The sequence below is a fragment of the Penicillium angulare genome (assembly GCF_028827245.1).
Source record: "Penicillium angulare strain IBT 27051 chromosome Unknown utg000007l_segment0_segment0, whole genome shotgun sequence".
Taxonomy (NCBI): Eukaryota; Fungi; Ascomycota; class Eurotiomycetes; order Eurotiales; family Aspergillaceae; genus Penicillium; species Penicillium angulare.
Window position 1 is genome coordinate 3,472,760 of NW_026623166.1, and position 26,724 is coordinate 3,499,483.

At 45.4% G+C, this 26,724-nt stretch overlaps 10 protein-coding genes across 10 annotated transcripts; 5 read left to right on the forward strand and 5 right to left on the reverse strand.

Moving 5' to 3' along the window:
- Window positions 1–307: 307 nt before the first annotated feature.
- On the forward strand, window positions 308–1,435 carry N7478_010549 (uncharacterized protein; the record flags this gene model as incomplete). The annotated part of the gene is made up of 5 exons (XM_056926763.1): window positions 308–343; window positions 367–522; window positions 615–838; window positions 952–1,082; window positions 1,314–1,435. 5 exons carry the CDS (start codon window positions 308–310, stop codon window positions 1,433–1,435), a joined length of 669 nt encoding a protein of 222 aa, XP_056776133.1.
- Window positions 1,436–1,846: 411 nt separating this feature from the next.
- On the reverse strand, window positions 1,847–2,944 carry N7478_010550 (uncharacterized protein; the record flags this gene model as incomplete). Its single annotated transcript, XM_056926764.1, has 2 exons — window positions 1,847–1,973; window positions 2,274–2,944. 2 exons carry the CDS (start codon window positions 2,942–2,944, stop codon window positions 1,847–1,849), a joined length of 798 nt encoding a protein of 265 aa, XP_056776134.1.
- A 1,724-nt stretch (window positions 2,945–4,668) lies between these two features.
- Window positions 4,669–6,444, reverse strand: N7478_010551 (uncharacterized protein; the record flags this gene model as incomplete). The annotated part of the gene is made up of 2 exons (XM_056926765.1): window positions 4,669–5,474; window positions 5,535–6,444. The coding sequence occupies 2 exons, from the start codon at window positions 6,442–6,444 to the stop codon at window positions 4,669–4,671; spliced, it is 1,716 nt and encodes a 571-aa protein (XP_056776135.1).
- A 1,172-nt stretch (window positions 6,445–7,616) lies between these two features.
- N7478_010552 (uncharacterized protein) lies at window positions 7,617–8,286 on the forward strand (the record flags this gene model as incomplete). Its single annotated transcript, XM_056926766.1, has 3 exons — window positions 7,617–7,773; window positions 7,831–7,890; window positions 7,952–8,286. 3 exons carry the CDS (start codon window positions 7,617–7,619, stop codon window positions 8,284–8,286), a joined length of 552 nt encoding a protein of 183 aa, XP_056776136.1.
- A 2,819-nt stretch (window positions 8,287–11,105) lies between these two features.
- N7478_010553 (uncharacterized protein) lies at window positions 11,106–11,789 on the reverse strand (the record flags this gene model as incomplete). The annotated part of the gene is made up of 1 exon (XM_056926767.1): window positions 11,106–11,789. One exon carries the CDS (start codon window positions 11,787–11,789, stop codon window positions 11,106–11,108), a length of 684 nt encoding a protein of 227 aa, XP_056776137.1.
- A 1,377-nt stretch (window positions 11,790–13,166) lies between these two features.
- N7478_010554 (uncharacterized protein) lies at window positions 13,167–13,445 on the forward strand (the record flags this gene model as incomplete). The annotated part of the gene is made up of 1 exon (XM_056926768.1): window positions 13,167–13,445. The coding sequence occupies one exon, from the start codon at window positions 13,167–13,169 to the stop codon at window positions 13,443–13,445; it is 279 nt and encodes a 92-aa protein (XP_056776138.1).
- Window positions 13,446–20,097: 6,652 nt separating this feature from the next.
- Window positions 20,098–20,355, forward strand: N7478_010555 (uncharacterized protein; the record flags this gene model as incomplete). Its single annotated transcript, XM_056926769.1, has 1 exon — window positions 20,098–20,355. The coding sequence occupies one exon, from the start codon at window positions 20,098–20,100 to the stop codon at window positions 20,353–20,355; it is 258 nt and encodes an 85-aa protein (XP_056776139.1).
- A 1,549-nt stretch (window positions 20,356–21,904) lies between these two features.
- Window positions 21,905–22,333, forward strand: N7478_010556 (uncharacterized protein; the record flags this gene model as incomplete). The annotated part of the gene is made up of 1 exon (XM_056926770.1): window positions 21,905–22,333. One exon carries the CDS (start codon window positions 21,905–21,907, stop codon window positions 22,331–22,333), a length of 429 nt encoding a protein of 142 aa, XP_056776140.1.
- A 1,124-nt stretch (window positions 22,334–23,457) lies between these two features.
- N7478_010557 (uncharacterized protein) lies at window positions 23,458–23,822 on the reverse strand (the record flags this gene model as incomplete). The annotated part of the gene is made up of 2 exons (XM_056926771.1): window positions 23,458–23,514; window positions 23,562–23,822. The coding sequence occupies 2 exons, from the start codon at window positions 23,820–23,822 to the stop codon at window positions 23,458–23,460; spliced, it is 318 nt and encodes a 105-aa protein (XP_056776141.1).
- Window positions 23,823–24,458: 636 nt separating this feature from the next.
- On the reverse strand, window positions 24,459–26,689 carry N7478_010558 (uncharacterized protein; the record flags this gene model as incomplete). The annotated part of the gene is made up of 2 exons (XM_056926772.1): window positions 24,459–25,274; window positions 25,325–26,689. The coding sequence occupies 2 exons, from the start codon at window positions 26,687–26,689 to the stop codon at window positions 24,459–24,461; spliced, it is 2,181 nt and encodes a 726-aa protein (XP_056776142.1).
- Between the last annotated feature and the right edge of the window lie 35 nt (window positions 26,690–26,724).

The window sequence follows — 26,724 nt, forward strand, 5'->3', positions numbered from 1 at the left end:
TGTAATTGTCATATCTCTTTTTTCGACATGGGCGCTCGCTATACTCGTCCTATGTCTTCGCTTCGCCTCGAGAGTCATATCCAAGGCCGGATTTTGGTTAGATGACTGGCTTATTATACCTGCCATGGTAAGCAAAAACAAACATTTTGCTGAGGAACGAATGAGTAAATGGGGTTTTTCTAGGTGTTGCAAACTATACACTGCTTTATGGCTGGTATTTGGTGTAGGTCGTTTTTTCGTCCATCATGGATGTATCCTTCCCGCCTTCAATGTATCAGCAAACCGACCTACATTCTAGCGATAAACAATGGCGTGGGAAGCCACATCTGGGTCTCTTCCCCAGGTAAATCTACCCTATTTTTCCAGGGTCTCTTTATTGCACAATTTTTGTACGTTGGAACCGTATGCTTTGCCAAGTTCTCTATATTAGCCATGTATTGGCGGCTGTTCAAGATAGAGCATTATGTGAGGGTCGCAATCTACGTCTTGGCTGTCATGGTGGCATGCTGGGGACTTGGCGTGGTAAGTCAAGCCAATACTGCGTCAAAATGAAACTTCTTCCGCCGAACCCTAACTTACACCGTAATAATAGCTAACTATATGCCTATCGCCAGATAATAACATCGTGTTTGCTGTGCATACCTCTTAAGGGATACTGGAACAAGACAATCAAAGCGAAATGTGGCGTGGATTCTCGAATTTACTTTATCGGAAATGCGATTCCCAATATTGTAACCGATGCTGCTATTTTATATGTGCCTATCCATGTGGTTTGGGGATTGAATTTAAGGATGTTACAGAAGATCATCCTCAGCTTCGTATTCCTGATGGGAGCCTTGTACGTGCTACACTCATCCATGAGAAGATATACACAGAGACAGAAAGAGGGTGGTGCGCAAAACAAAAACCTCAGATTGATCAGCTGATCACGTCGTGTTTATATACTTCTAGTGCCACAGCTACTTCTATCATCCGTCTCATATATCTGATGAGTCTTGACTTGACCTCCGGGGACGTTACGTGGACTACACGCAAGATCCAGATTTGGACCCCGGTTGAAATGGACATGGTAATCATCTCAGGTAAGCTTATAGCTCTGGCACACACTTTTCTTTGTTAACACCTCGGTATGATTGCAGCTTGTCTCCCATGTCTACGCCCGATATTCTCCTTGGCCCTGAATACCTGCCGTTCAATTCGCGAAAGTCAATGAAAAACAGCGACAGGCACTTTCCAAGGTACAGTAAAGCCGTACTTGCAAGGCACTGTATGACAGTAAGAACAAGAGTCATACATATTATCTGGATTTATAGCTCTTCTGTTATCAGACCCGCATGCTTACTACAGCACATACGATCAAGCAGCTTGCTTAGCAAGCATCATGTATCAAAGCTCTACTACGCAAGCGCTCGCGATCGCCAGGAAGCCTTACTGAGCGAGCACTAGATCGATTGATTAAAGGATGCTAACTGGTGATGCATAGCGGAGCGCTTCTAGCACAAGAAGTTAAGGATTTACGACAATTTCACGAGAAGAAGGGTCAAAAGCGCACACGGTCAGATGGGCAGATATCTAGGCAGCAAGTTTTAAGGTCGGCGAGGCTATATCTATAGATGAGGCATTGCCAACATGTGTAGAATCTATTCAGCACGACCAAGATAAGGCTTCCCCACAGACTATTGAGGGCGCTGAGCCTACCATTAAGCGTGTTTTCAGGTGCTTTGGATGCAATAATATAGGGCATAGGATCAACCGGTGCCCAAGAAGATAGGATGAAACAATATCTAGTGTTGTGGTGGAAATATAGTGTTTTCAAAAAACAGTGTATGGTAGGGTGTTTCGCTCGCTAGTGAATTACGGTGTCTACGTTAACGTAGTGGGTAAGCGAGCTGCGCATGTAAGCCAGCTGTGCAGTTCGGAACACCATACGAATGTTATGAGCTGGTACTAATGCACGGATTATTGTCTGAAGGCTAAATTGGGAATGGAATGGTTGATCAACTGGCTACAGAGTAGCTGAAGTCTATCCTTGAATCTTGCGGACGAATTCGTTTAGTATGTTAGTAAGCCAGTGCCTCATTTATTAGTTAGACAACTAACTAGTTAGTCACAGGAGCTAACATAATCGGTAAGCGAGCTGCGCACCCCATCAAATTTTGATATTTTAAATCAATTCAATTCAACCAAAACAACGTAATATTGAATATATGAGCTATTTAGCTAAACTTGGACAATGTATTCTCTTATGACCTCGAATATTGCATTCTGAGCACGTTGGTGGAGCTCGAGGTCGTGATTCTTGAGCTTGTGATTGACTGGTTGACTCGATATTTTGAAGTTGAGAATCAGGTTTTGGAGCGATTTGAGTCAATTGTTCAAGCTCAGCTATATATAAACCTTCATGCTGTCTAGATCGAGTCCTTTTCTGCTTCTGCTTCTCGTTGGCAGCACGTAAATCATGGTTTTCTTGTGCAAGAATTTTCGCGTTTTGCATTGTGATTTCACAACCTTTAATAAGCTGGTTTAAAGCACGATTTGATGGGCTTTGTGGGCTCTTTGAAAGTTGATTTAAGAGCTTCTTAATTGAAGATGCTTGTCGATGGAGTTGCTTGAGTGTTCGAGGGGTTTTAGGGGTGAAATTTCGACTCGATTCGCTTCCTCGACTTGTTGCTAGTGTTGGAGTTCGAAGCTGAATATTGAGCTTAGAAATAACTCGATCTGGATCAAGCGGGACTAAACCAGCTGCTGTGAAGCTGCTTTTGATAATCTCTGGTTTAAATTCTTGAAAACGAGCGTCTGGATATGAATCGAGGAAGTCAAGCTTATCGACATGGTTAAAACCTCTCCGCATCCGTATTTCAACAAGTCGACCATACGCGCGCTTTAAAACAGCAAAACAACCCACATCAAGAGGTTGTAAAAGTTGCGATGAGTGCGCAGGCATAGAAATCGGAATAATATCGTTTTGATAGCAGATTTGGTCAAATTCTGGAGTCAAATGACTTCCATGACCATCAAGAACCAAGAGTCGATATTTCCCCTTTGTCCTCGAGAAAGTCGAGGGAACAAAGACATTTTTCAGCCAGCGAAGCCCAATTTCATGCGTAGTCCATCCATTATCGCTGAGCTCTATATACCAATCTTTTGAAGACCCTTGCGCCCATCCACGTATGAACTTTTTCCCTTTAAAGATGATGATTGGAAGGTTGATTGTTATTATTTCAGAGGGAACACATGAAGCTATATATACAACGAGAAGGTTAAGTTGATTTCCAATTAACTTGATGCTACATATAGATATCTCGGGAATTAATTCCGATGGTGCGGCTCAATTCCTGATCTGCACCAGCCTCATATCACAACAAGCCGGCATCTCAAGCATGATCTCCAGAGCCTTGCGCTTTCACGCACCAGGGTAGAAAGCAGATTTATCACGTATTCTGCGAAGTATCCAGGTGGCTGCGGCTCTGTTCCAGCTTTGGCTACAGGAATTGTGATGGGAATGTGGACGGCTCGCACAGCGGAGCGTGATGGCGTACTTTTGGTCCTTGTTAGCTCTAATGGACTTTGAGTCAAATAGAGTGAGAAGCACATACAAGCTCTCATCGGAACAATTGGGCGACGAGGAGAGGTCGCAGGGGGTTTCGGCTTGAAGAGAGGTCCGCAGTTGAGTCTGCCATATTAGATCAGATGAAAAGGAATGTGTGAAAAGTAGGGATGAGGTGCTGAGAAGAACAAGATGGGATGGGGACTGTGAAGAGGATGGGATTGAAAGGGAAGACGCGAAGATCAGTTTTCTCATTTCACCAATCTGAATACGTTGGTAGCCTAGCATGCTTTTGTGGACTTGACTGTGTCAAGGTAAAGAAAATGCCTTTGCCTACTTACATCTTGGTGTTTGTCTGTTTGTCCGTATCTTAAATCAGTCCAAAACCTTGAATGCAACAGCCCAACTACAGGGATTTTCTGCTACATACTCAAGTTTCAGCCTGTTCCTGAGTCTGAATATAATATCTTGTCCACAGATACAATACCGCGCTTTAAATCCATCAGACTCCATCATCACCACCCGACTAAACTTCCGTTTGTAAAGCTAATACCGGGGTGGGATCACGACCTCGGGAGATAATCGCCGCTTGAGTCCAAAAAATCGATAAACAACCTTGGAACTAACAACTATCAATGTCGATGATAAGTATCTGCCGCTGGTATCTCTATTGAATATCGTCGGTAACTAGACGAAAGAGTCCAGTCTTTATTCCAATGTTAGGATCCTACTTCCTTCTACAATAAACTTGGAACCGACATATACTGTCAAAATCGGCTCTTCCGAATCAAGAGCTCATCTTTCAACTGACACCTATTACGTATCACCATCGCCTAGGGGGCTATAGACTTCAAACTTCAAGTTTGCGTAAAGGAATATAGAATGAAAATAAATAAATACTATATTCCGGCATGATGAAGATAAACTGAAGAGACTAGTATATACATTGAAAGGCAGATGACAGATAGGTTGAAAAGGAAAGATGGAATAGAAACTTGAAGACGCGTAAATCAATTCAATGTTCTCTGGGCATAGGCACTAATCACGCCTGAATTAATTGGCTAGCGCACTGGCACGGGGCGGCCCTTTTACCTCTGTGCTTCAAGTTGATTATCTGGATCTTAAATCCCGTCGTCTTCCTCCTCCACACCACTCGTATTCACGTACTTGTCCCAGGCCTTACAAGTAGAATGCAAGGAGCTATAGTCGATCAGTTCGCGAGCCTCCTCATATCTCTCCAAAAACTGAATTGCAAAACCCTCTTCAGTGTGCCAACCAATATGGCAATGCATAAGCCACGCGCCCGGATTATCAGTCTTAAAGCCAACGACCAAGTATCCCGATCCGGGGAGCATCGCCACATCACGGCGAGGAGGGTTAGTCAAGGTCGTTATATCTGAAGAACTGTATGTACCAGTCCCTTGGGCTAGGATAAAAAAATCATGTCCATGAAGGTGAATAGGGTGAGGAACAGAAAGGGCTGTTTCAATGACAACGTACGACCACTCGTTCGCTCGTGGTAACTCGATCACCCCGCTTTCTTGTGCAAATGATGTGTCGTTACTCCAAATTTGAAGGAGGGTCGGATTGTCCCAGTAGACTTGCATGGAAGTGCCGTTCATCTTCCAGCGGAAGAGATTCTCGGAGTTCTCACCCAGTGTTACAGGCTCGCTCGAGTTATAGTATGGCAGTGATGCGCTTTGTTGTAGATATGGGACTAGATCGGACATGTCCATGTCGTCGCAATTGTCGGTATAGCTGTACTTGCTTGTTGTAGGTGTCGATATTGAATCGCCGTAGTACATGATACCCTTGATGTTGTCTACACTGTCGTTGTCTGAACAGGCTTCTTGGGGAATCGCACGTATCCAGAAACTATCACCTCCATCTGATTGGTCTGCATTGACGATGACGTCGTATCGCTGGCCTGTATAAGAATGAATCCGAATTAGCAGAGGTCATGAAATGAAGGCAAAGGGACCCTTACCCATAGCGATGCTCAAGACGGTTGTGTTAAAAGGCTTGATAGGAACGAAGTCCATAGCGATTACCGTGAGTGTATGATTGTCAATCATGAATTTGAACATGGTGTCAATGGCGGCGTTCACCAAGCGAAAGCGATAAGAGGTACCAGCGGAGACTGAAGTGTTGAAACGATATCCAGTTTGACTCGTCGAATTGTCAGCGCCATACACATTAGTTCCATTAATCAGGCCGTTATCTAATGTAGGCGGACCATCCGTCTGGGCACTTTCGTAGAGCTCATCAACAGTCCGGTGGCTCCAATCATTCAAAAACAGCATTCCCTTGTCCACATCATAGTTCTCGGTAGCTGGCCCATTGATCAGAATACCACCAAAAACGCCCTCCCAGGCTTGTAGCCCAATGTGAGAATGATACCATGAGCTTCCGTACTGTGTAGCTCTCCACTTATAGGTAGTCATCGTACCCGGAGCAGTCGGGCACTGAGTAATGGAAACAACGCCATCATTTGGATTTGTGTAGTTCTGACGAATTCCATGAAAATGGATACTTGATCCGTTCCTCGCTGATGCCAGGCTGTTGGTGACATGCACCACGACATGGTCACCCCAATCAGCCTGGATAGTAGGACCGGGAATAGATCCATTCACGGCTATGGCTGTGCGGGAATAGCCATCCGGGGCGACGGTGACTTCCTGAATATCAAAATAATATTCTCTTGTCACGCCTGTTTCGGGGACGACCTCGTAGTAATTGGTAGACACATCGTAGTTGCACCAAGTTTGTCTGTCATCGGCTGAGTTTCCGGAGCAGACATCTCGTTTTTGTCTGATATGGTGGTTCTTGTGTCTTTTATGTGTGGATACTGCAGATGACACCCCGAGAAGAGCTAGGAGCACACCAAGAACCTTCATGGTGAATCAATGTTGGAGCCTCAGTAGCCGTACTAGTAGAGACGCAGTATCACAGATCCAGAAATTATATAGATATCAATGCATAAACGAATGGACAAGTCTAGTCAATAGACTATTTTTCGGATTGAAAGAGCGAAATGGTGTGGGCGTATGGTCTCTTGCCCTAGTAGGATATCACATCTTTATAAATCTATATGCCTCACACATGATTAATCCCATCTCATCCGTGTCATGAAGATCGACAGTCTTGGCCATCCTCACAAGGGAGTAAGCCGACATGCCCACATATTGGGGTAGTTCATAATAAAGGCCATTTAATTGGAGCACGATCTACTCCACGCATAGTGCATCGTAAGCCTTGAGTGGAACTCCACTCCGAGACACTCCAAATATTTGAGTCTATTTTGAGACATTCACCAAGAAGTCCTAATTATAATGGGAGTTGTAAACAATCGGATTATTCAGCGGAGTAGCAAGTCCTAGAGTTAGCTTGTGGAGCGGGTTTGCTTCGCAGATTCCATCAGATTGCGTGGCGAATTGCGTGGCGTGATCACGAACTCCCTGCTCCATCAATTTATTTGGCTTTGTTTTGTTTTTGAATATTGAGTTTTATAGTTACTCAACTGAATTTGTTGTTCTTCTATTCTTCCATTCTACCCAAATGAATAGAATAGTGTGCACGGTAGATGGGTAATAAGGATCCATGCTTCTACGGATGGTGAGCCCTACGCGGCAATTAGGATAATTAAAGCTACGATTAGCATCGGTAATTCGCCTTAGTGCAAAATAAAACCCGTACTAAGAAACACTATCACTTGAACTCCGTAAGATCCAAGTTCAAGAGTTGGAACCAGGCACCCGCATAGCGGCAGAGACGTCAACCACTACGCGTCCTACGATTGTGGATCCCGCTCGCACACATACCCACAATTCCTAGACACCAGATATCTAGATGTTCACCTAGATGCATGGATTACTATGTGATCAGCCATTGTCTGGATAACCTTGGAAGACCCACAAGCTACCAACCCGACATCTGACTGAAATGCGACAGCTTAGACTCGGAGTACATAGTCCCACCACATACATTCTATATAGACTCTTTACAAGATCACTTGAGAGGTGTTCCCGTGTCATTTATTTTTCTTATCTTTCGTTACCAACTTTCCATCATGTTCAAACTTGGAATTTTTATGACAATTCTTTGCCTTGGTGCATCTGCTTCTGCCTCGTCGGACGTCCCTCGCAGCACGGATGAGAGCGATGAGGGCTTTGGTCTTTATGCCTACGGGGATTCAGTCGGAGGTCTCCCTCTTTTCTATTCCGAAGGTATGTTTCCATTGTATCAAAGGCGATATTTGACTCCCAGCTAACGGTCTCTGCTAGGAAAAGCATTTATTGGAGACCCGACCAACTCTACCAGCTCGACTGCTTCCTCTGTGACCTGTAAGTGCCAAACCTGATTGTGTTCGCCAAACAAGACCAAGAATCTAATATGATACCTCAGTCTCAGCAGACTGTTCTAAGGGATGGGTTGGCAACCCTAACGGCACCACCAAAGCGAAGGCTGACTGGTCCGATGAATGCCTCTACATTCCCAGTTCATCCTCTTCCAACCATCAAATGGGCTTTACCTCCGAGACTTTGTCTAATGAGACGACTGATGCATTCTTCCTATATGGACAATGGGTGATGGTCAAGTCAGACAATGATGACATATCGTCCAGCTTTCATATTCGCGAGGTCTCTGAAAGCGAGGGTACCTACTCATTGCTGTGGAACGTGACTGACGAAGACGGTGCTGTTCCGATTTCTCTGCGCTCTACGAAGCCTTCTGACTAGGAGGATTAACCAAGAGGATTAACCAAGAGGATTGGGCGCTTTGAATAGCACGATTAGGTATCGCCTTAGTGCACTGTCAGTGAGCAGAGTATGTGTTGACTTTGTATGCAATGGCAAGTGGCGACGTTTTAGTGTCGAGATGTACCGGCTTTTCGACTTTTCAACTTTGAATTTTTGCATATATGGAAGATTGGGCTGCTCTTCTGGAAAATAGACGGCTCACCGGAAATGAACCGCTAGCGCCTCAGAGTCTTTAATGAAGGTATGGCTGAGATAAGTGAGACAAATTTAGTAGAGATGTGAAATCCATTACAATAATCTGATCCTAATGGGAATTATCACTGAGGCGCTCATCCGGTCCTTCTCCCTCCGTCGTAGCCATTTTTAATTTCGCTATCATCTCCACAGTTACTGGTCAGTAGTAGTCCCTCCAGGTCGCCACTAATTATATTCTACGAGCTTGTTTGACTAAATTCCTGCATAATTCTAGATGGTGTCGGCAGTGTCGGTGACTCGAGGACACGCGTTCATTCGATCGTCTAGTCTGATAAATTAATTAGCATACAGGCTAAATCTCGCTCGCAGCCAAGACTCTTGATATGCACTCTGCGGTGGATTGCGAAATGACCATGTTGCAGTTCTCAATGTATCACTTTTCCGGAGTGCCACTGCTTCTCTTCACATCTTGGCCCCGAGGTCAGTCGTGCGGAGCATCTTCCTTAACACTGCCCATCGGGCTGCCTCATCTCGGGGGATGCAGGATTATCTCATGAGAAATCTCGTCCTTTGCGGTGTCTTCTGTCGGACTATAGGGATTTTGGGGATCGCCAAATAGGATGATAGGGACAGCGCATGCTGCATCGGGGGCTTAATTGTGGTTTAGCGGAGGAAATGATCGGATGTTATCAGCTTGCGTGGTCACTGAGTTGGACTATAGACATTCGGCCTTGATGCAGAGTTGGTGCAAAAAATAGGAGTGAGCGGGAAGTCTGCAGTTGGCGTTTGCAAAAGCTATTCTCCCCAGCCTTGTTACCATTCTCGCTCAAGTTGAAATTTTTCATACTCTGTTGACGATCGAGTATCAACATCTCAACAAGGCTAATCTCATTAGTTGCTTCGCTGAGGACGAGGAATGGTCTATGCACGCCGTTAATTTTAGTGCGCTTTCCTCAACATACACATCGCATGCTCTGGTTTAATCACTGTAGGCGCGGTGATTGTATGTTCATGGCCAATGCGTTGAGCCCTCTTTCAACACTTTGCAATAACCCGTTTAGCTCAACTTGACGCATTGCGCGATTTAATTACCGTAGCGTTTAAGTTAATGGATTCAATGTCTGTTCACCAGTTCTGGTACAGTTGCCGATGTAACCCACCGCAGAAAATGAAGAGTCTAGATGGTCGCCTTGCATGGAACGAAATGGCGGTCCCTCTTGGCAAAATAAGGCCGGCGGCGGGTCACTCAGAGGTGCGTCGTTTGGCAGAAATTCCCATCTCTTGCCTGCAGGCTTGAATCTCCGTGGCCACGGCTGTCGCTGCCACGAGCCCCTCGATGTAAGACCTGCGCTCCCTCACAGCAACGAGCCCTGTGTTGTAAACGTGCGCTCCGCAGGGGATTGCTGCGATAATAATGCCTCTTGCGACGCGCAGGCACCTCTCCGTGGTGCTAGGGACCAGTTTTCGAGTATTCCGAACATATCCGAAGAAGCGAAGACCTGCGCAACATCTTCATCTTGTTCATATTCCGAAGGATAGGACGATCCCTAGATAGATACAAATCAATCACCAGAATCGCACAATTTCAGACTGAATTTTTCCGCTATCGGATGCCGTATTACCAACTCTCTTTGATAGTATGCGGTCCGACAGCCCTCTCGCCGCAATAGAATGCGTGTGCCATGGAGGCGTAGAACGAACATAAATGTGTGTTGATGAGCATGGTAGTGAGTGTTGACGTGAGTGTTGATGGTGAGTGACGACGGTGAGTGACAACGGTGAGTGACAACGGTGAGCGAACGTAAGCCGTCCTTGAAGTTGATGGTGGTGGTTGTGTGAAGACAACTTGCTCCGTTGATCACTGAGCGGTGAAAGCGGTCTGGAGGTTGAACCGCCACCTCACCCCCTACACAGTCTTTTGTCTGACTGGCGCGGACGCGTATGAGCTAGTACGATTCGATCCAATCATAAGGGTTGTGAATTGATGTCTGGTTGAAGAACTATCTCTGCTTTTCAGGGGGAATACATGGAAAATGCGGGCGGGCGCTGTATACACTAGTCCTAGAGAGGAATAGTGGTAAACTACTCCTCTCCAACTTGACATCTTTACCTGTTAGATGCACCTGCACACATTATGGCGCGATGGTAGTTCTGCAGAGAAGGAACCGTTAAGCAAATAACGAACAGTTAAGTGACGAGTGAACGATTGGTTAGTGAACGATCATTTGAGTAGTGAGCAAACAATTGAGTGGTGGATAGACACTTCACCGGTGAACAGTTGACCAGTGAATGAACAGTGGAATGGTAAACGAACAGTTGAGTGGTAGATAGACACTTCACTGGTGAGCAGTTGACCAGTGAATGAACAGTGGACTGGTAAATGAACAGCGGAGTCGTGAATAGACAGTTGACCAGTGAGCAGTAGACGTGAATGAACAGTTGAGTGGTGAACGAACCTACCCACGGAATAACTAGCCTTTATTGGTGACCTCGCGCAGTCAAGATGAAGAAGGAGAGAGATTATGGTTTGGCCGTAACGGGTCACCTGGCGCTGCGGTCTTAGACCAGAAGCGTCAGATAGGGCCCAAATGACCCGGGCCAAACTAGGATGGTGGAGGGGACGGTGGTGGAAGTAGCAGGGATAGCGGGGCCGGCGACCCTGTCTGGAACTGGTGGTTGAGCCTGTACAGAACTGATGCATTCGTCGTAAAGTATACTCTGAATGCCTCCGAGGTCGACCTCCCTAGCACCTGAATCTGGTCGTCGAGTATCCCACTATCGTGCGCATGTTGAGCTGCGCCCTTCCGAAAGCTGTGGCCCGAATAGCCCTCTGTCTGTATACCGAGCGCCTTCAGTTTAGTAGATAAGGTAGCGAGAAAGTTGTTGCGACTAAATGGTCTTCTGTGGAAGGAGAACAATGGGGCGTCAGGGCCTCGGGGGTCAAGGAGCAGCAGCTTCTGAAGTGCGCCAACTGGGCACGCTCTGTCTCCAGTCTTTGCAAGTATAATTTGTACTCCTTCGTGACGGCGGTCTGTCTTACTGCGCTTGAGTGTCAGTTGCGCGTGGTTTAGCGAGGATGAGAATCGGACATCAGAGCGCGTTAGCTTTGTGGCTAAGAAGATTGAACGTTGGTTAAGGTCTTCAGTTTTGTAGGTGAATTCTCCGAGGCGGGGAAACCCAGCAAATGCTACCCGGCAGGCGGTTGCGAAGTTCAAGTCGTCCAGAAGATTTGCAGTCATCTCCAGAGGCTGTGACGGGAGTATGGCTAGTCCTGCAGATAGTTTCATAATGGCGTCACGCGAAACTGACTTTCTGACTCGAACTTTAGATATAGGGCTGAGTCTTCTCGCACCGTCTATGAGGCGTCGAAAGTGCTTATTATCAAAAGGTTTATCGTCGAGGAAGTTATCGATATGGTAGGCTCGGAGAGCGGCTAGATCAGCGACCGCGGTGTCAGGCTTGACGGCTTTTTGACTAGCGTTGCCAAGGAGTCGTGAGGTAAGCCATGAGATCAAGGATTGTTTTGAGGCTGGCCATGCCGACAGATTTTGTAGCGCACAGTGCTTTTCGTAACTGCGTTGAACTGAGAGGTAGGTGGAACGCGTGTTAGCGCTGAGTCCGTTCCAGAGCAGTTTAGGTGGCCTGTATTGAGCTGAGAAGTTCGTGAAGAGAACCACGCGGGCGGTTCAATACCGAGAGTTCCTGCCAGTGCGGACAGATGTTAGCAATATCTTGGAATTCATTACGGGAGAGTGCATCTGCTAATGTATTCTTCCCAGAGGGGAGCCAACGTGGCATTATTTGGATGTCTGACCGGATTCTTACCCCATCAATGCATTGTCACTCAAAATATGCCGGTGGCCTTGGAGAGGTAGGCAATAACTGAGAGGAAACGAAGGTACATAGTGGAATGAAGTTTCTGGCTGCCTCTAATTTCTGATGTGCTACAGTAACGGCATCCATATCATCAGACGTGCTGGGAAGCCGACATGAATGTATCCAACGTTGTCTTGTTTGGGCCGCCACTTAATTTCTTGACAACTAAAGAAGCAGTAGCCAAGTGGCTCCTTGATAGCGCGCGATAAATTACCACTATGACCGCAGCTCTCTCTGGGTGAGTCAACCGTTCGAGCCTTGATAGCCTTGATGAATGTGCTCGGATGAGTACTGCTGTAGATATTGATGCTGTAGGTATTGGTGCTGTAGGTATTGGTATTGTAGATATCGATGTTGCGAAGCATCCGTATATATCGGTAATGTGCCAAGCAGATTTTGGTTGATGATCGGAGCAGAGTTGTGGTCTTGGGTTGCCACGGAACTTATGTTGGCACTCTGGGGTGAGTAGGTAACACCATTGAAAGATCGGGGCTTTGATGGATCTATTTGCGCTGCAAACGAATACTGATTGTCAATGGTAGAGCTCTTTATAGAAATTGGATGTTGACATAAGTCGTCAGTGCGCTCATACGCTACGGATAGTAGTCCAGTTGGGGATCTTGTCGGATGAAAATTATGTCGGTGTTTCGTGAGCGTGGCTTTTCGACAAAAACTACAGATTCCTCATATTTAGACATGTTGTTGTCATGGTCATTTCACATTTCTGACCTTCGTCCGCATGCAGGTTCTTGACAAATATAAGGACGCTCACCTGTGTGAACTCTCCGATGTCGGGAAAGGCTGGAAGACTATTGATTGTGTCAGTGCGTTCATCGATGAAGAACTATGCGGTAGACCATTACGTCGGAAAATGCTTTTTGGCATCTGAAATGACCACAGACATGCGGCTTTTCGCCAGTATGAACCCGCCAATGCACTTTCAAGGCACTGCGCTGGATAAACCTTTTGCTACACCCTTTCGCAGTGCAATGGTAAGGGCGTTCGTTGGTATGTATACGGAAATGACGGCTGAGATCCGACTTCCGGTTGAAAGTCTGAAGGTTTAGACGAGTTCATGCGCATTCGCGAGATTTTCACTAGGATCAACAGGATCCTTACCTTGCCGCAGCTTTCCCAACTGCAGTTGAAGCATCGGCCGTAGTTGCTGGTTGGAGCCATGCGACGACAGTCGTTCACTAGACGAATGACTAGCGAAAGCTCCGTGGAAACTGTTAGATAGAGAGTTGCAATGCACGAGGGGAAGAAGAAGGGTAATTTATGAAACAGTTTAAGAATTTTCGGGGAGATGAATGCTTAAGTCAACGCACGAGTGGCTGCTAAAACCTCTTTGGAAGGTAAGTCAATGAATACAAATTAAATCTTGCGATCCTTGTAAATAAGGACGTTGACGTAATTTAGAAGTGGATCTAGAGGGTTGAATACCACGCTAATCCTCCAGGTCGGCCTTCATCCATTAATTGTACGGTATTCTGGATGGATGAGTCGGGACCATGTCGTAACATACAGAATTTCGAACATACAAATCCGGAAGGTAGCTTAACTGAGCTCTGCACCCTTGGCCAATCGTCTCATTATTCTCAGTGCTAGCTAGTACATTGGTACAACATCCTGACAAGGAGAAATGGGAGATGTTGGATAGTCACACGTCTCAGTGCGACCAATTAACTAAGGTGCGACAGTTTGCCTGAAAGGGAATGAGACCAGGTTTTGGGATATGCGACAAGCGTAAATGGAATGCGGGGAACACCGCCACACGCAATCCCGTCCACTAGAAGGGCACCAATCAAAGCCACTTAAACCTCAATTTCCCTGTTTTTACTAAACGCGAATCCGGCTTCAACATGAAAAAGATCGAGTGATGAGACTTACTTAGATTTGGTAGGCCATCGTATCCGACTAGTTCGACTTGCCCCACCCACAATTTAATTTTACGATCCACGTGGGCAGTTTGAGGTTGGTAGAGAGTCCGTGCTGGTATGGAATTGGAATTGCGCACCCTTGAGACTCTCAAACTCTGATAAATTATTAGAATTATCAAAGTGATTTTTGATCCTTTTAATATCAAGAAGCAAATCAAATAAGCCTTTTGAAGTTCATGTAAAATAAGCAGGCCACGAAGCTTATACCCATCTGTGGAGTAGTCATAAGCGCCGTAAGGGAAAATAAGAAGTCAGAAATCAAAAATCAAAAATGAAACCAAAAAGTCGACTAAGAACCCGATAAGCTGATGGAGGATATATTTCTGGCCGTCATCTCTGTTATTTCTGTGTCTGTTTAATTGAAGCAGACATCGTTTGATGGCCAGCATGTGAAAATCGAGGTAACTAGATGCGGCGGGCCCACCAAAAAAAAAAAAAAAAAAAAAAACAAAGAAAAGAAAAAAAAAGTTTCTCACAGCACACTGCACCTGCGAAATAATACGGAATCAGAAAATACCCAGAATACCCAAAACGATATCAATTGGACTTCGCCAAGTTCCTCACCTGAATTTAAAATCTGGACCTTTGACCTGACTCTGCCCTCTTTTGCATGAATGAATGGCGGTCCACCTAAAGAAGGTGCATAAATATGAGGTTTCATCCCATAATTTCCAGCATCTACAGCTTTTTGATTACTCAACGTATCGTTCAGCGATTTTATTGAAATTTCATGTAGTTATTTGAAACTAACACTGTATTTTAATAAACAGAAAGCAATTAAAGAAGGACACGACGCGTTTGAATGCCATTCACTGATGTGTCACAAGGTATGACAATGCAAAGAAAAGCCATACCTCCGCTTAGTTAACCACGTCGCCTAAAGCTGGCGTTGGTTAGCCTTCGTATGCATGCGGGCGAACAGGCGAGAACGTAAGGTCTCGAAGCATACATACACATCGATACGAAGTGAGGAATGAGAATCGAGCTTATGATCCCGTCTTCGTGGCTACCCGTATGTGTCCTGTGGTCTTCATGTTGCCTTTTCCCTATTTGTTATTTGTTAACCGGATACACAGCTGGGGGGGGGGGTTGCAGAAAATGACTTACTCATAGTCTTCTACGGAGACGATTCATTCATTGGTGGTAGAACAGTCATTATGATGGTACTCTCGCTGCAAATTATTGGAACATTCTTCACTCTCTTCAGTCACCCCAGATATGACGATGACCATTTTTGATGTAGCTTCTTTCCTTACCAGGTGTTATGTAGACTCTAGATTTTCGAGCGAGAATTAGACAATGCCATTGAAGGCCTGGTGCTGAGAGAATCCTTAGCTTTACCACTCAGCCTCTCTAAGGCCAGTGTATACAACGTTCCCTCTGACAAGCTCGGATACTTTCTTTAACCAGACAATAATTCACCGTCCTTCAGGCATACTCGAATACTAGCTCATACGCAAGTCCCCTAGATCCGACAGTTTGTCTTCCCCATCCTCCCGTAGTCCATTCTCTTATTGCAGTGGTACAGATTATGTGCCATAATTACAAACCATACTTGGAGATCCTTAGGGCGGCTTTTTGGTCCCTTAACTGAACAGCGGAAAACTGAACCACATTAGTGACATGGCAGCCCTATGCCACCAAATGATTCTATCCTGCTCTACTAAAAACTCACTGATAGCGAATCGAGCCTAGCTCTTCTAGCCTCTCCACACCGAAAACACATTTGCTGGCTGCGCTGGCTTTTCTTTTTCATAGTTCGTAGCTTCATGGCTGCGTTTTTCTCTGCTTATACCCTTATAGAGCATTCCATCTACAAGGGCATGGACATAGAAGCGATTACTTGCAATATTGCACATGGCCAATGTTCTTCGGTGGAAGGAACGGTTCGCGGTGTTTCTTTATTGCTCCCAGGAGCCGGACTCGACGTATCCACGCGTTCAGCGCTAGAGAATATCTTTGAACTTTAACTCGCCCATCTCTTGATTGTTGGTGTTGACTTTTAGCTTTTAGGCTAAATAGTAGAGTTCCACTTTACATCGATACATTACTGCTTCTGCAGCAAATCATTGTACGTTGTGTTATTGTAAATCAGGCTTTCTTGTTATCTGTGGACAACCTTTCAAAGAAAGTACGAAGGCAAATCTTCGCGCACACTCGTTGACCATACATATGTACTTCCAGGCCATAATCAAGGAAAATATTTTACCATATATTCAGACTCAATGTGGCCGGAATATGCGGAAGTGTTATTAATATAATCATACCTCGTATCGTTTGTTACTTGGCCGGTTACTTCACCGCTCTCACAAGTCCAGGTCCGAGTTAGCGAATCACATTCCTGCCATGACGGTGGCTGGCTGTCGGCAACTCGATCGGTACCTCATTGAAAATCAGCCGGGAGTTCCACTGGCGCGTCGCCATAATGGAAACTTACTGGTTGTAGATATCGATTGAGTCGGGATCCAGTGAGATGTAGGCTGCGGTATGGAATTCGCATGAGCATTCAAAGAGAATTCAGCTTTACTATCCGACCCATTTAACACACCCATATGAGTAGTCGGCAAAATCTCTTGCGGAGAAGGATCCGTCATTGAGAATGTGTGTCTTATTCGCTGATTCTCAAGAGCCATTTTAGAACTGGAAACTTGCTCTACTGTCTGCTGTTGATCAGACGAGCAAAATTGGCAATCCTTCTGCAGTCGGACGCAAGAATTGCATCTTCCTGAAGGTTCTGTTGTTTCTAGAACACACCTGATTTTTCGTCTTCGACAATGCACTATTTACTATTAGAGTATGCATTTGAGTTTTGTATATGAACTGACCGCAAGCAATGGACGCACGCTGATATCCCAGTTTTCTTTGTGCTTTGTCGGCCCGTACTTGCTTCTCCATCTGATTAGTACGCAAAGAAACAAAGTGAGATATTCGAAAAGCCAGGTACACTTCGAACCCTAACGCTCGACATGGGTAAAAAAAAAAGGCTAGCTCATTTCCCGGCAATAAAGACTCAGTCGACAAATATATTGAATCGTTGAGATTTTTCCAAAGAAAAAAATAGGCAACTTGAATGTAACGCACCGAGAATAGCCTTTTTAAATATTGTACGGATCCTAGAAGGTCATTTTGCACAGCCAGTTGTTTGCATCAAATTGCGTAAACCTTATTATGCCGAACTTTTGAAGTTGAGGTATTTAATACGTTTCAGGAAACAGCCCCGGTCCACAGACCACGGGGAAAATCCGAAAACTTGTATATACTATATCAATGAGACCTGGATTTGCCACCGAGTACGCAATGATAATATTGGCACGAACCTAGATGCTGGCTTAATTGAATACATGCCATGATTGGGCCACAAGACTAACTTGCGATCCATCGTGGAATCAAGAAGTGTACGGCTTACTTTGCCTACTGGGTTATGAAAGGAAGAGGTAGTTGGCTCTGACTATCAGGAAATTTCGCAACGTTCTCAACTGTCAAGGATTTTCATTGATATGAATCTGACGTAGTTCGAACTTAATCTCCCTCGAAGAAAAGCTTCCCTCGACCAATGTTATCGGGCGAATGGAAGGAATCGGCAATTTTGGACAGTAATTTACCGAAATTCAGTATCCAGTCGAGTGGAAAGCGGGCGTGACTTGATGGGATGAGCGGTACGTGCATTTTCAATATTCCGGCTACTATTCTTTACTGCCGCCTCATCATAAACATACGACATGGCTGAAATGATATTGATCCGGAAACGTTCGTCTTTAGCGTCCGCAATGAAATGTGTCATCCCCGCTCAAGTATTACGATACAGCCAAGATTTTAATATAAAGATTAGGAGCGAGAAGATTAAAGTTGAAAGAATTCCCGAAAGAAAACAGTGGGCAACGGCGGGTCAGAAGCAATGATGTGCGGAGTCGGGATTCAATCAGCTAGAATTCCTGCTGGCCAATGGCATATAGAGGCTGGCATGGCTAATAACTGAAAAAATAGTTTACGGAACTTATGCTTTCGGAAATACTCCGAAATAGGAATGGTCGCCGACAATTAGCGTAAGGCATACCACAAAGATCATTTTCCCCTATTGGGAGCGAGACCATTACCGTACGATCCTCACAGCCGAAACTATTGTCCTCAATCACTAGCGCCGACTCGAGCACCGGCTATGCAACAGCCGAACTCGACTCAAATGGTGAAATAAAAGAGCCTTTTACCATCAACGCCAAACAACGCACCCATCCAGTAAGCAGTGGACTAGGCCACCGAGCACTATGTACCGCCACCTGGATATTTTGATAGTGTGGCAAAAAATGCCAATTCTTTTTTCATTCCAAATAAAATGTAGAGCCTATCATATAGCCAGAGTGTCAAGTTGTTTTTGGGATCAACTTACTGCTTCGTAACGTAATTCCCGAAGGGGCGCACCCCAAATCACCATGTTTAATGCGAAAATTATAAATTTTGAGTATATCTCCACAGCCATAAATATATTGACATCTTCCTTAGCCTAATAGGCGTTCTTATTATGTAGAGCAGTATGTTCTGGCTCTAGGCTAAATAGAAGATGATTTTATTAGATTAGATGTTGATAACTGAGAATATATATATATCAGACATTCACCAAGTCGAAAACTCCTTGAGACCCTATTCTTGACCTGGGTAGACTTAATTGATGAGGTACTATTCACTGGACTGTATAAATAGCCACTGTTTTTATATATATGCAGTTGTAATTTATCGCATTTAGTATAGCGTCTTGGGGTGCGCCACTGGGTCGGGAATTACATGTACCATCCATAGTCTCACTGGGAGCGTCTGGTGCGTACAAAAATAAGAACTTTATATATAAATGCATAGCAAGGACCAAATGAAGCTAAATCCCCCCTCCCGCTGTATTCTTCGCTTATTATCTATGGCGCATGGATAATTCTGACAACACCATTGACAACATGTGTATAAAGCAGTGAAGATCTACGTCCTGGGTTGAGTCTTATCGGTCGAGCTCTTTAACAAGACCTTTTCATTCCTGCATTGACAGACTCATGTGGGCTCGTGTGATACGAGCTAGCTCAATGCGCCATAACAACCATCATTACTATTGCCCTGTTCATCCCATTTTTGCGTCCGTTTCATGTCGGTCAACGCAGATCGCTTCTCAACTTGCTCGAGGGAACCTGGAACCGAAACCAATAGAACTACTGCCGACGCCTAACCGAACCTGACATAAAGACACACCAATCATGCCTAGTGTGAGCTCATTGTCAATTCTATCATCTGTCTTGCAGAAAGCGTATAATAAGTTGCAACTGTCGAAAGAAGCCTTGTCATTGGTTTGAACCATCAGAAATATGTCACATCTTTCATCCATATTATAGGACGAAGCCATTGATGACCGCGAGTAATGTAGTAACTGTCATCTCATTCGCCCATCACATTGAATAGTAATGCTAGTGTCTCACCATGAGGGCTAGGTTGATTAGACTTGCCTATCGATGTGACATGTCATTCCTTGCCTGCTAGGAGACCGAATTGGAAATACGGAGAATGGCGGCAATTTTTTTCTCGTGAATGTTCGAGCGCCACAGATTATCCATCCGCCTTCAATGGAGAGTGCTGCAATCTGATCCTTGGAACTCGTCAGGTATATGACCCATCATGCGGTTTTAGGCTACTTTGATGTGGCATACTGACGTTAGCACATCGATAGTCTGTTCATGAACTCGAACTGAAGTGACGGTTTGCGTTCGGAAGAGTCCGCCTGTACAGAACCGATTATAAGCGCGCTTCAATGGCGAGTTCGAATGGTAGCCTGTTGCTGAAGTTACGGGGCTCGGAGGTGATGGCACAAACTTTTGCTATGGTCTATCTTGACGAAAACAATGTTCTGCGTGTCACTACTTCCCCCGATATCGTTAAGTATGCAGAAGATATTTTTGACCAGGATGTGGCAGACCGGTTCATGGAAGCCGTGATGACTTCTCGGAATCTCGCCTATGAAGCAATGAAGAAACCTATACTCGATCAGTCCGGTCATTTGGCAAAATAGTATTTCTGACGCTGTACATGAAAGGCTGCCCAGAACCACAATTACGTCCACGCAAAGCCTATGAACACGACGCAGCGGATCCGATGCTGCAAATGCAATATCTGTTAGATGTAACAAGAATTGATTGGCACATGGTCACTAGTTGATCAGCTGAAGGTGTTGAATAAGTAATGTGTTTATTGTGGACTGCCCTTCTGTTACTGTTACGCTGTTTTGAAATTTCATTACTTTATTTGCGTGTGGTTTTTTCTAGACTTGTACTTATGCTACTGCCTTCTTCACTATAAAGCACCTTCACAGCAAGTAATTATTTTAGAATTACCAAATCAGCATGGAATTACTTCCATAGGACTATCTCAAATCAGAATGTCAATGAAGAACCACGCACTCCGAAGATACTCGCTCGAACAGGCCATGATTACACAGGTACCAATTGACAGTTTTTGCTTGAAAATTTGTGCCTTCGATCTCATCGCCCTCGAGTTTTGTGTCGCCGTCCTTGGTTTGTATCTCGACGTGATGCGCGGCTACTTTGCTTGCCTCGCTTAGTACGCTTTTAATATTCTGTCAGAGACACGCAGGCATTTCCCGTAGTTCACTGGATATCCTTGCGCCAGTGATGTTTATATACTGTATGATGGGATGGCCGAGCTGGCTCTAGAGCAACCTGCTACGTTTTCTAGTCACCCCGGAAACCAATCCAGAAAGTGTGGCTTTTGTTCCAGCCCTCCACCAGCCTCATATTATAACAATAGCCACTGCAAATGTATATTCGACTTGTCTGGGTTATCCTTTCTCGCTGCAATAGCTTTCGCATCGACAAATCTGTGCCTGTATTTGCCATGGGCCAATGTCAGTGATGTTAATCTCACGGGAAAACAATCTGACATCGCAAAAGCTTCAATCTCAGCGCAGAACAGCATAGGCCTCCGAAAGCTGACAACAGGGTTTGTATGGCTGAGCAAAGTCTCGATATTCAGAAACTGTGGGTTTAACCTTAACATGCATGAATTGATTAGTGTGGACGGGCCTGAGTATACCCAACTCCTTGATACTCTTGGGATGAGCACTCACCAATTAAACGCCATGCCATCCATGTCCATTGTACTATGACGAGATCTATCCCTCAACAATTCTTACTCTCCCCAACCAGTTCTACCGATGCTAAAACTTGAGCTGTGCATAAGGATTAATACTCAGGCCATATATAGGGCAGCCTCTGTACCCCTTCAAAGTCTGGTTTGGTCACTTCCCTTGTAAAATACTTGAGAGAACATCCACAGATGAAAAGCAGAGAGTAACAAGCAAACCCCGGGATGGAAAAAGGTACCTTGAATGCAAAGATCTGCGACATGATTGCCATAGTGGCTGATTCGAACGGTGGGGCAATAGTACGTTCATGATCAGACTTACAGCAAGGCAGAACTCTAAAAACTTGGAATGGACATGCGAAACAGAGTCACGCCAATATATAAAGCGAGAGGTGAACCAGCAATTTCTTTCTCGATGACCTACAACGAGAGCTTAGGCGCATTCTATCCCCTCAAACATGTCGAGAGAAGATCCCATGATTTCGAGTGGAGCGGGAATGTCACGATTTGTCTCATACGATCCAATCATTTCTTTCGAATGTGAACCCCCGTCTCGAGTGTGGCAAGGAAATCCTTTCACTATAATCGTCAAAGTGACATTTCCAGGCTCTGAAGAAATGCTACAAACAGACGCGAGTTTTGGGCTCAATATTTCTCTGAGTGACGATCATGGCCAAGAATTTTGGAAAGAACTCCGTGGATCATTGACTTCATCTCTGGAGACTGTCATAGGTCGTGGCTGCCAGCGTATCGCGGTTTTCAAAGACATCATAATCCACGGAGTCGGTCGGCGCAAACTCCGAATTCTGCTAGCAGTTGCTTCTATGTCCCAAATTACGGTCAAAGCGCGACTTGATTCCAATTTTTTCGAAGTGCAAGCTGCATGAGTCGGGCCTTGCATTTGGGATCATCCCAAAACCCTAGCCACCACTTCCCGCTTCTACTGCATACTGGCAAAAAATTAGAAATTTTCAGCAAACGACTCAGACAAACATGGGGAGCTGGCCAGACAAACTTCGTATGACTATCGGTCCCCATTAGACGACTCCGCAAAGGCAAATTGGTCCAGAAATGAATGCGATTGGACTTGGCCCTTTTGTTCTTGGATTGTTCCTTCGGAGTGGACAAAAGTCGACTTCTTTGCCTAGAGTATCAGGGTTGCTTGCACGTTCCGACCTCTGGAAATGCGCACGGCCTTCTAGAGCTGAGGCGAATTCTGTTTCCACGTCACTATCAGAGCCCCTCCTTCAGGCTTCTGTCCGAACACACAACGGCCCCACATCCCGGTAAGACCAAACCCAACACAGTGTGACTGAGAAAACATCGGCGCCGCAGCGTTTGGGATCGCCCAATTAATCCGGAGTTTCACCGACTGAAAATTCTGAGTCCCATGTCTCTGATGCAGACGGCCCCAGATTGATTCATCGATTGCACACATCTGTATTTCTGCTCCTGAACTGAGGTACCCTGAGCAGCCCAAGTTGCCCACCAACGCTATTTGCTATTCTGAGTTACGGCCGTAACGTGAGCATGAATGCCTTCTACGTCACCTATCGTACTATTTTCAAAAGAGCCCGTGGAAAATTGCAGGGTACGAGGGGGAAAGCGGACTGAGTAAGGGTAAGGACATAAGAAAGAGCAAAAGCCTGTGGATCGGTTGACGGAGGAGAGACAGATCACTGCACAAGCGGGTGGTGTGAGAACCAAGTTGATTTGCAATCAATTTGATCTTCTCCTTGTATATATAGCCTCATGTTTCCCTTTGAGTAAACAATAACACATCATGCCTCTCAATTACAATAGGTGATGAGCCCGGAAGCAAAATCTCGGGTGCCGTCTCTACTCATCTGAGATTCATCAACAGCGAAATTGATGATATATCTACCCCGCTTTCGCAATCATAACTATGTCTGCTCTGGTCCATGGTTCGCCCGACCGAGCCGTTACGGCCATTGAGCCTTTGACGGGAAGGAAGCGATAACTTTGCAACCTGGAAACGTCTCATGATCTCCTACCTAAAAGCGAGGTCTGGGATGTCGTGTCGGGCGATCTCCAACGTCCCGACTGTCTGTTCAAGTACGCCAAACCTATTACGGCGGAATAGTGGAGCCCCACCTCAGCGGGGCGGTCAGGCAGCGAGCCGTCGAAGCGCGCCTCGAATTGGAGGTCCAGGCGTTCGAGCGCCACCGTGAATGGTCGCGCCGCGAAGCCGAGGCCTACCATACTATCTTCCGTTACCTGTCCCCCCACATCAGCATTCATGTTGCGGGACTCGAAATATCTCGCGACCTCTGGAATGAACTTGAAGAACGGTATTGGCGGATGGAACTCGCCACTAGGGCTGTTGAAGATACGATATTCGCAAGAATCAGCCATATCGGTTATCGTATCGGCAACTCTAGGGTCTTTCCGATAATTATCGCATATCGTATCGGCTATCTTGAAAGTTCGCCGATAAGATATTCGCGAATATTCGCCGATAAGATAATTATCGGCAGTCTTTTTCAAATGACACACGTCTCGAATATCTCTACCGCTTGCTAATTCTCATATTTCACCCATAAAGACCAACAATACGTCATTTGATTCTGCACTGTATCCCCTCTTTTCTCTGTGCAAATCCAGTTCTTGACTTAACCGCTGCACTAGCAGGACAACCTATAGGAAGTGACGCTAATGCTCTACATTGGTCATGCATACATATATATATATTGAAAGAGGGGGCGACAGCCCCGGCCAGTCCTGTCTGCGAACCAGGAACGGCCACTGGGGGTAGTAGGTAATAGAGAGAGAACACCTAGAGGTTATTTTGAAGAGAAAGAGGTGTCTGGATTGCTTTCTATGCGAAGGCCAGCACTAAATACATTGCGTATACCCTATCTTATGTCACACCGCTACTTGACGTCTCTCACATATTCCCCACTACAATATATATATATACTGTGCTGGTGTCGGGGTTTCCGTTTGGCATGAATAGGACTATGCACATCTCTGCATTGTCAAATAATTACATCAATTATATACATCATCTAACAGCATTAAGATTCTCAACGTCTCTCCCTTCATAGAGAATCGTCGTACACCAAGCACATCTCTTCCTTTATTGAATAGTCTCTCGACTGAGACTTCAGAAGCCGGGATTGCTAGGTAATCCCTGGCAGCAGCAGCCATCCGAGGGTATTCCTTTTTATGCACCTTCCACCAATCGCACAGCCAGTTTTGATCCTCCATATCACTTACTTCAGCCCGAGCGCTATCAAAATACCGATCAATGTCAGAGAATCGAGGACTATCTTGAGACTGTAGTCTTTGTAACATCCGGCTACCCACTTTTTGCTTTTTATAACTAGGCTCGAGTAGCTCTGTCATACCCAGGGGCTCAGTAGTCCCAGGATATCTGCGGTGGAGGTCATCACGGAGAGCTTGGAGGATGTTCCTCCCGGCGTTTTCCTCGCCCAGTTCATTTAGGAGGAGAGCTCCTTTCACACGAGGGTCCAAGACAAGTGCAGTATAGTATAGATCAGAGGCATCCATGAAGGTGTAATACTTCATATACTTCTTGATACTTCCCTCAACGGCTCTTGCGATATCCTCGGCAAGATCTGCAAAGTCGTCCTTACGCTCAGCCACGTCATGCAATAAATCGTGGAGCTCGTAGTATATTGGTAACACAAGACTAATCTGCGGCTTTTTCTCTGAGACAAACAAGGTAAATTCCTTGAATTTTGAAAGAACATTGTGAATATGGGTAAGTCGTATCCAGTCTTCCGCTGAGAAAGAAATAAAGCTGGTCTCATAGTAGATGAACTTCTCAAGCTGACGCTTTGACTATAGAGAGGGTATTAGAGTATAGTAAATTTCAAATGAAGAGTTTTCACCTTTAGAGCATCCCCTAGCATACGAAAGGTTGAATTCCACCGTGTATCGACATCATATTCGATGAACTTATTAGATAGGTTCATGCGGTCGCAAGTCTCATTCCATGATTGTCTCCGTTGTGGACTCCGTTGAATCCACAAAGCTAGGATTCGAAGTTTTGCCAATGGTCCGAGAGACTGAAACTCACACGGCTGGTGTTCTCCTTTGTCGAGGTTGTTGCAGATAGAAGCAGCTTCTTCTGCACTCCCTGATTTAAGAGCCTGTAGGATATCCTTCACAATAAGGTTGATGATATGAGCTAGGCATCGTATGTAACTATCCAAGCCACAGAAGAGGGAATCGGTCCCATATGTCTTCTGGAGATTATCGAATGGTTGTACTGCCATCCGCTCATTGTTACTAGCATTGTCGCCAGTAATTGAAAGAAGCTTGCGTTCAAGGTTCAATTCAATAAGCAGAGCTTGAATAGCCGCGGCTAAGTTTTCTCCGCTATGGGGGCCATGGAGCTCTTTGAATTCAAGGACTCTCTCTCGATATTCAAATTCTTCTGTAAGCCAATGGCCAATGACACCAAGAATTGGAATATGGTTTTTGCTAGTCCACACGTCAAGGGACAGAGCGATTGTTTGACATGTAGTTGCAAGCTCATTTTTCAACCTCATGCGATGTAGGTTGAAATCTTCCAAAAGACGCTCTCGAAGTGTATGGCGAGAGGTAAAAGGAAGCGAAACACCTGGTATGTCTTTGAGTAATTGCTGAAATGCCGGCGGTTCAATAACTGTGAATGGTTGCTTGCTGCTAATAACCCAGCGAAGAAGGTTCTTCTCAAGAGTTTGTTGAACGGTAAGCTTTCTCTTCTTACCCCAAAGGCTGATAAGGTTAGTCTTGGAAGATGTATCGGGGATAGAGACATTGGGCGGTAGGACACCATGCTTCTCTTTCAAATGGTGACGAATATTGGTGGTAGAGCCATGTCTTTTTGAGTCTGTTGTAGACCAGTTGCACTGTCTTCCATCTTCACCGGTGACAGCACAGCAAATTTCTCGATCAGTGTCCATCTTCCTTTGATTTCTTTTCTCCATCCATTCGCCAGGAAATTCTGTTATCACAAGATGCCTCCACATCCAGTCATTCTTTTGTCGTGGGGTTGAGCTTAGCGAGCTCGAGGCTGGCGGCTGCGAGGCAGGCTCTGAAGGTAGAACTTCATCAAAAGACTCATGAAGGGAATCGAAGATGGTACCAATTGCTGATTGGCTATGGTCAAATGGTGGGGATGATGGGATCGGCCCGTCCGGGCAGGATATCCAGTCTTCAGGTCCATCATTCAAGGCAAGGTAATCTATTCGGTTCCCACGGGTCTGCATGGCTGCTGTGGAGAAAGGGAAAGTTGGAGCAATCT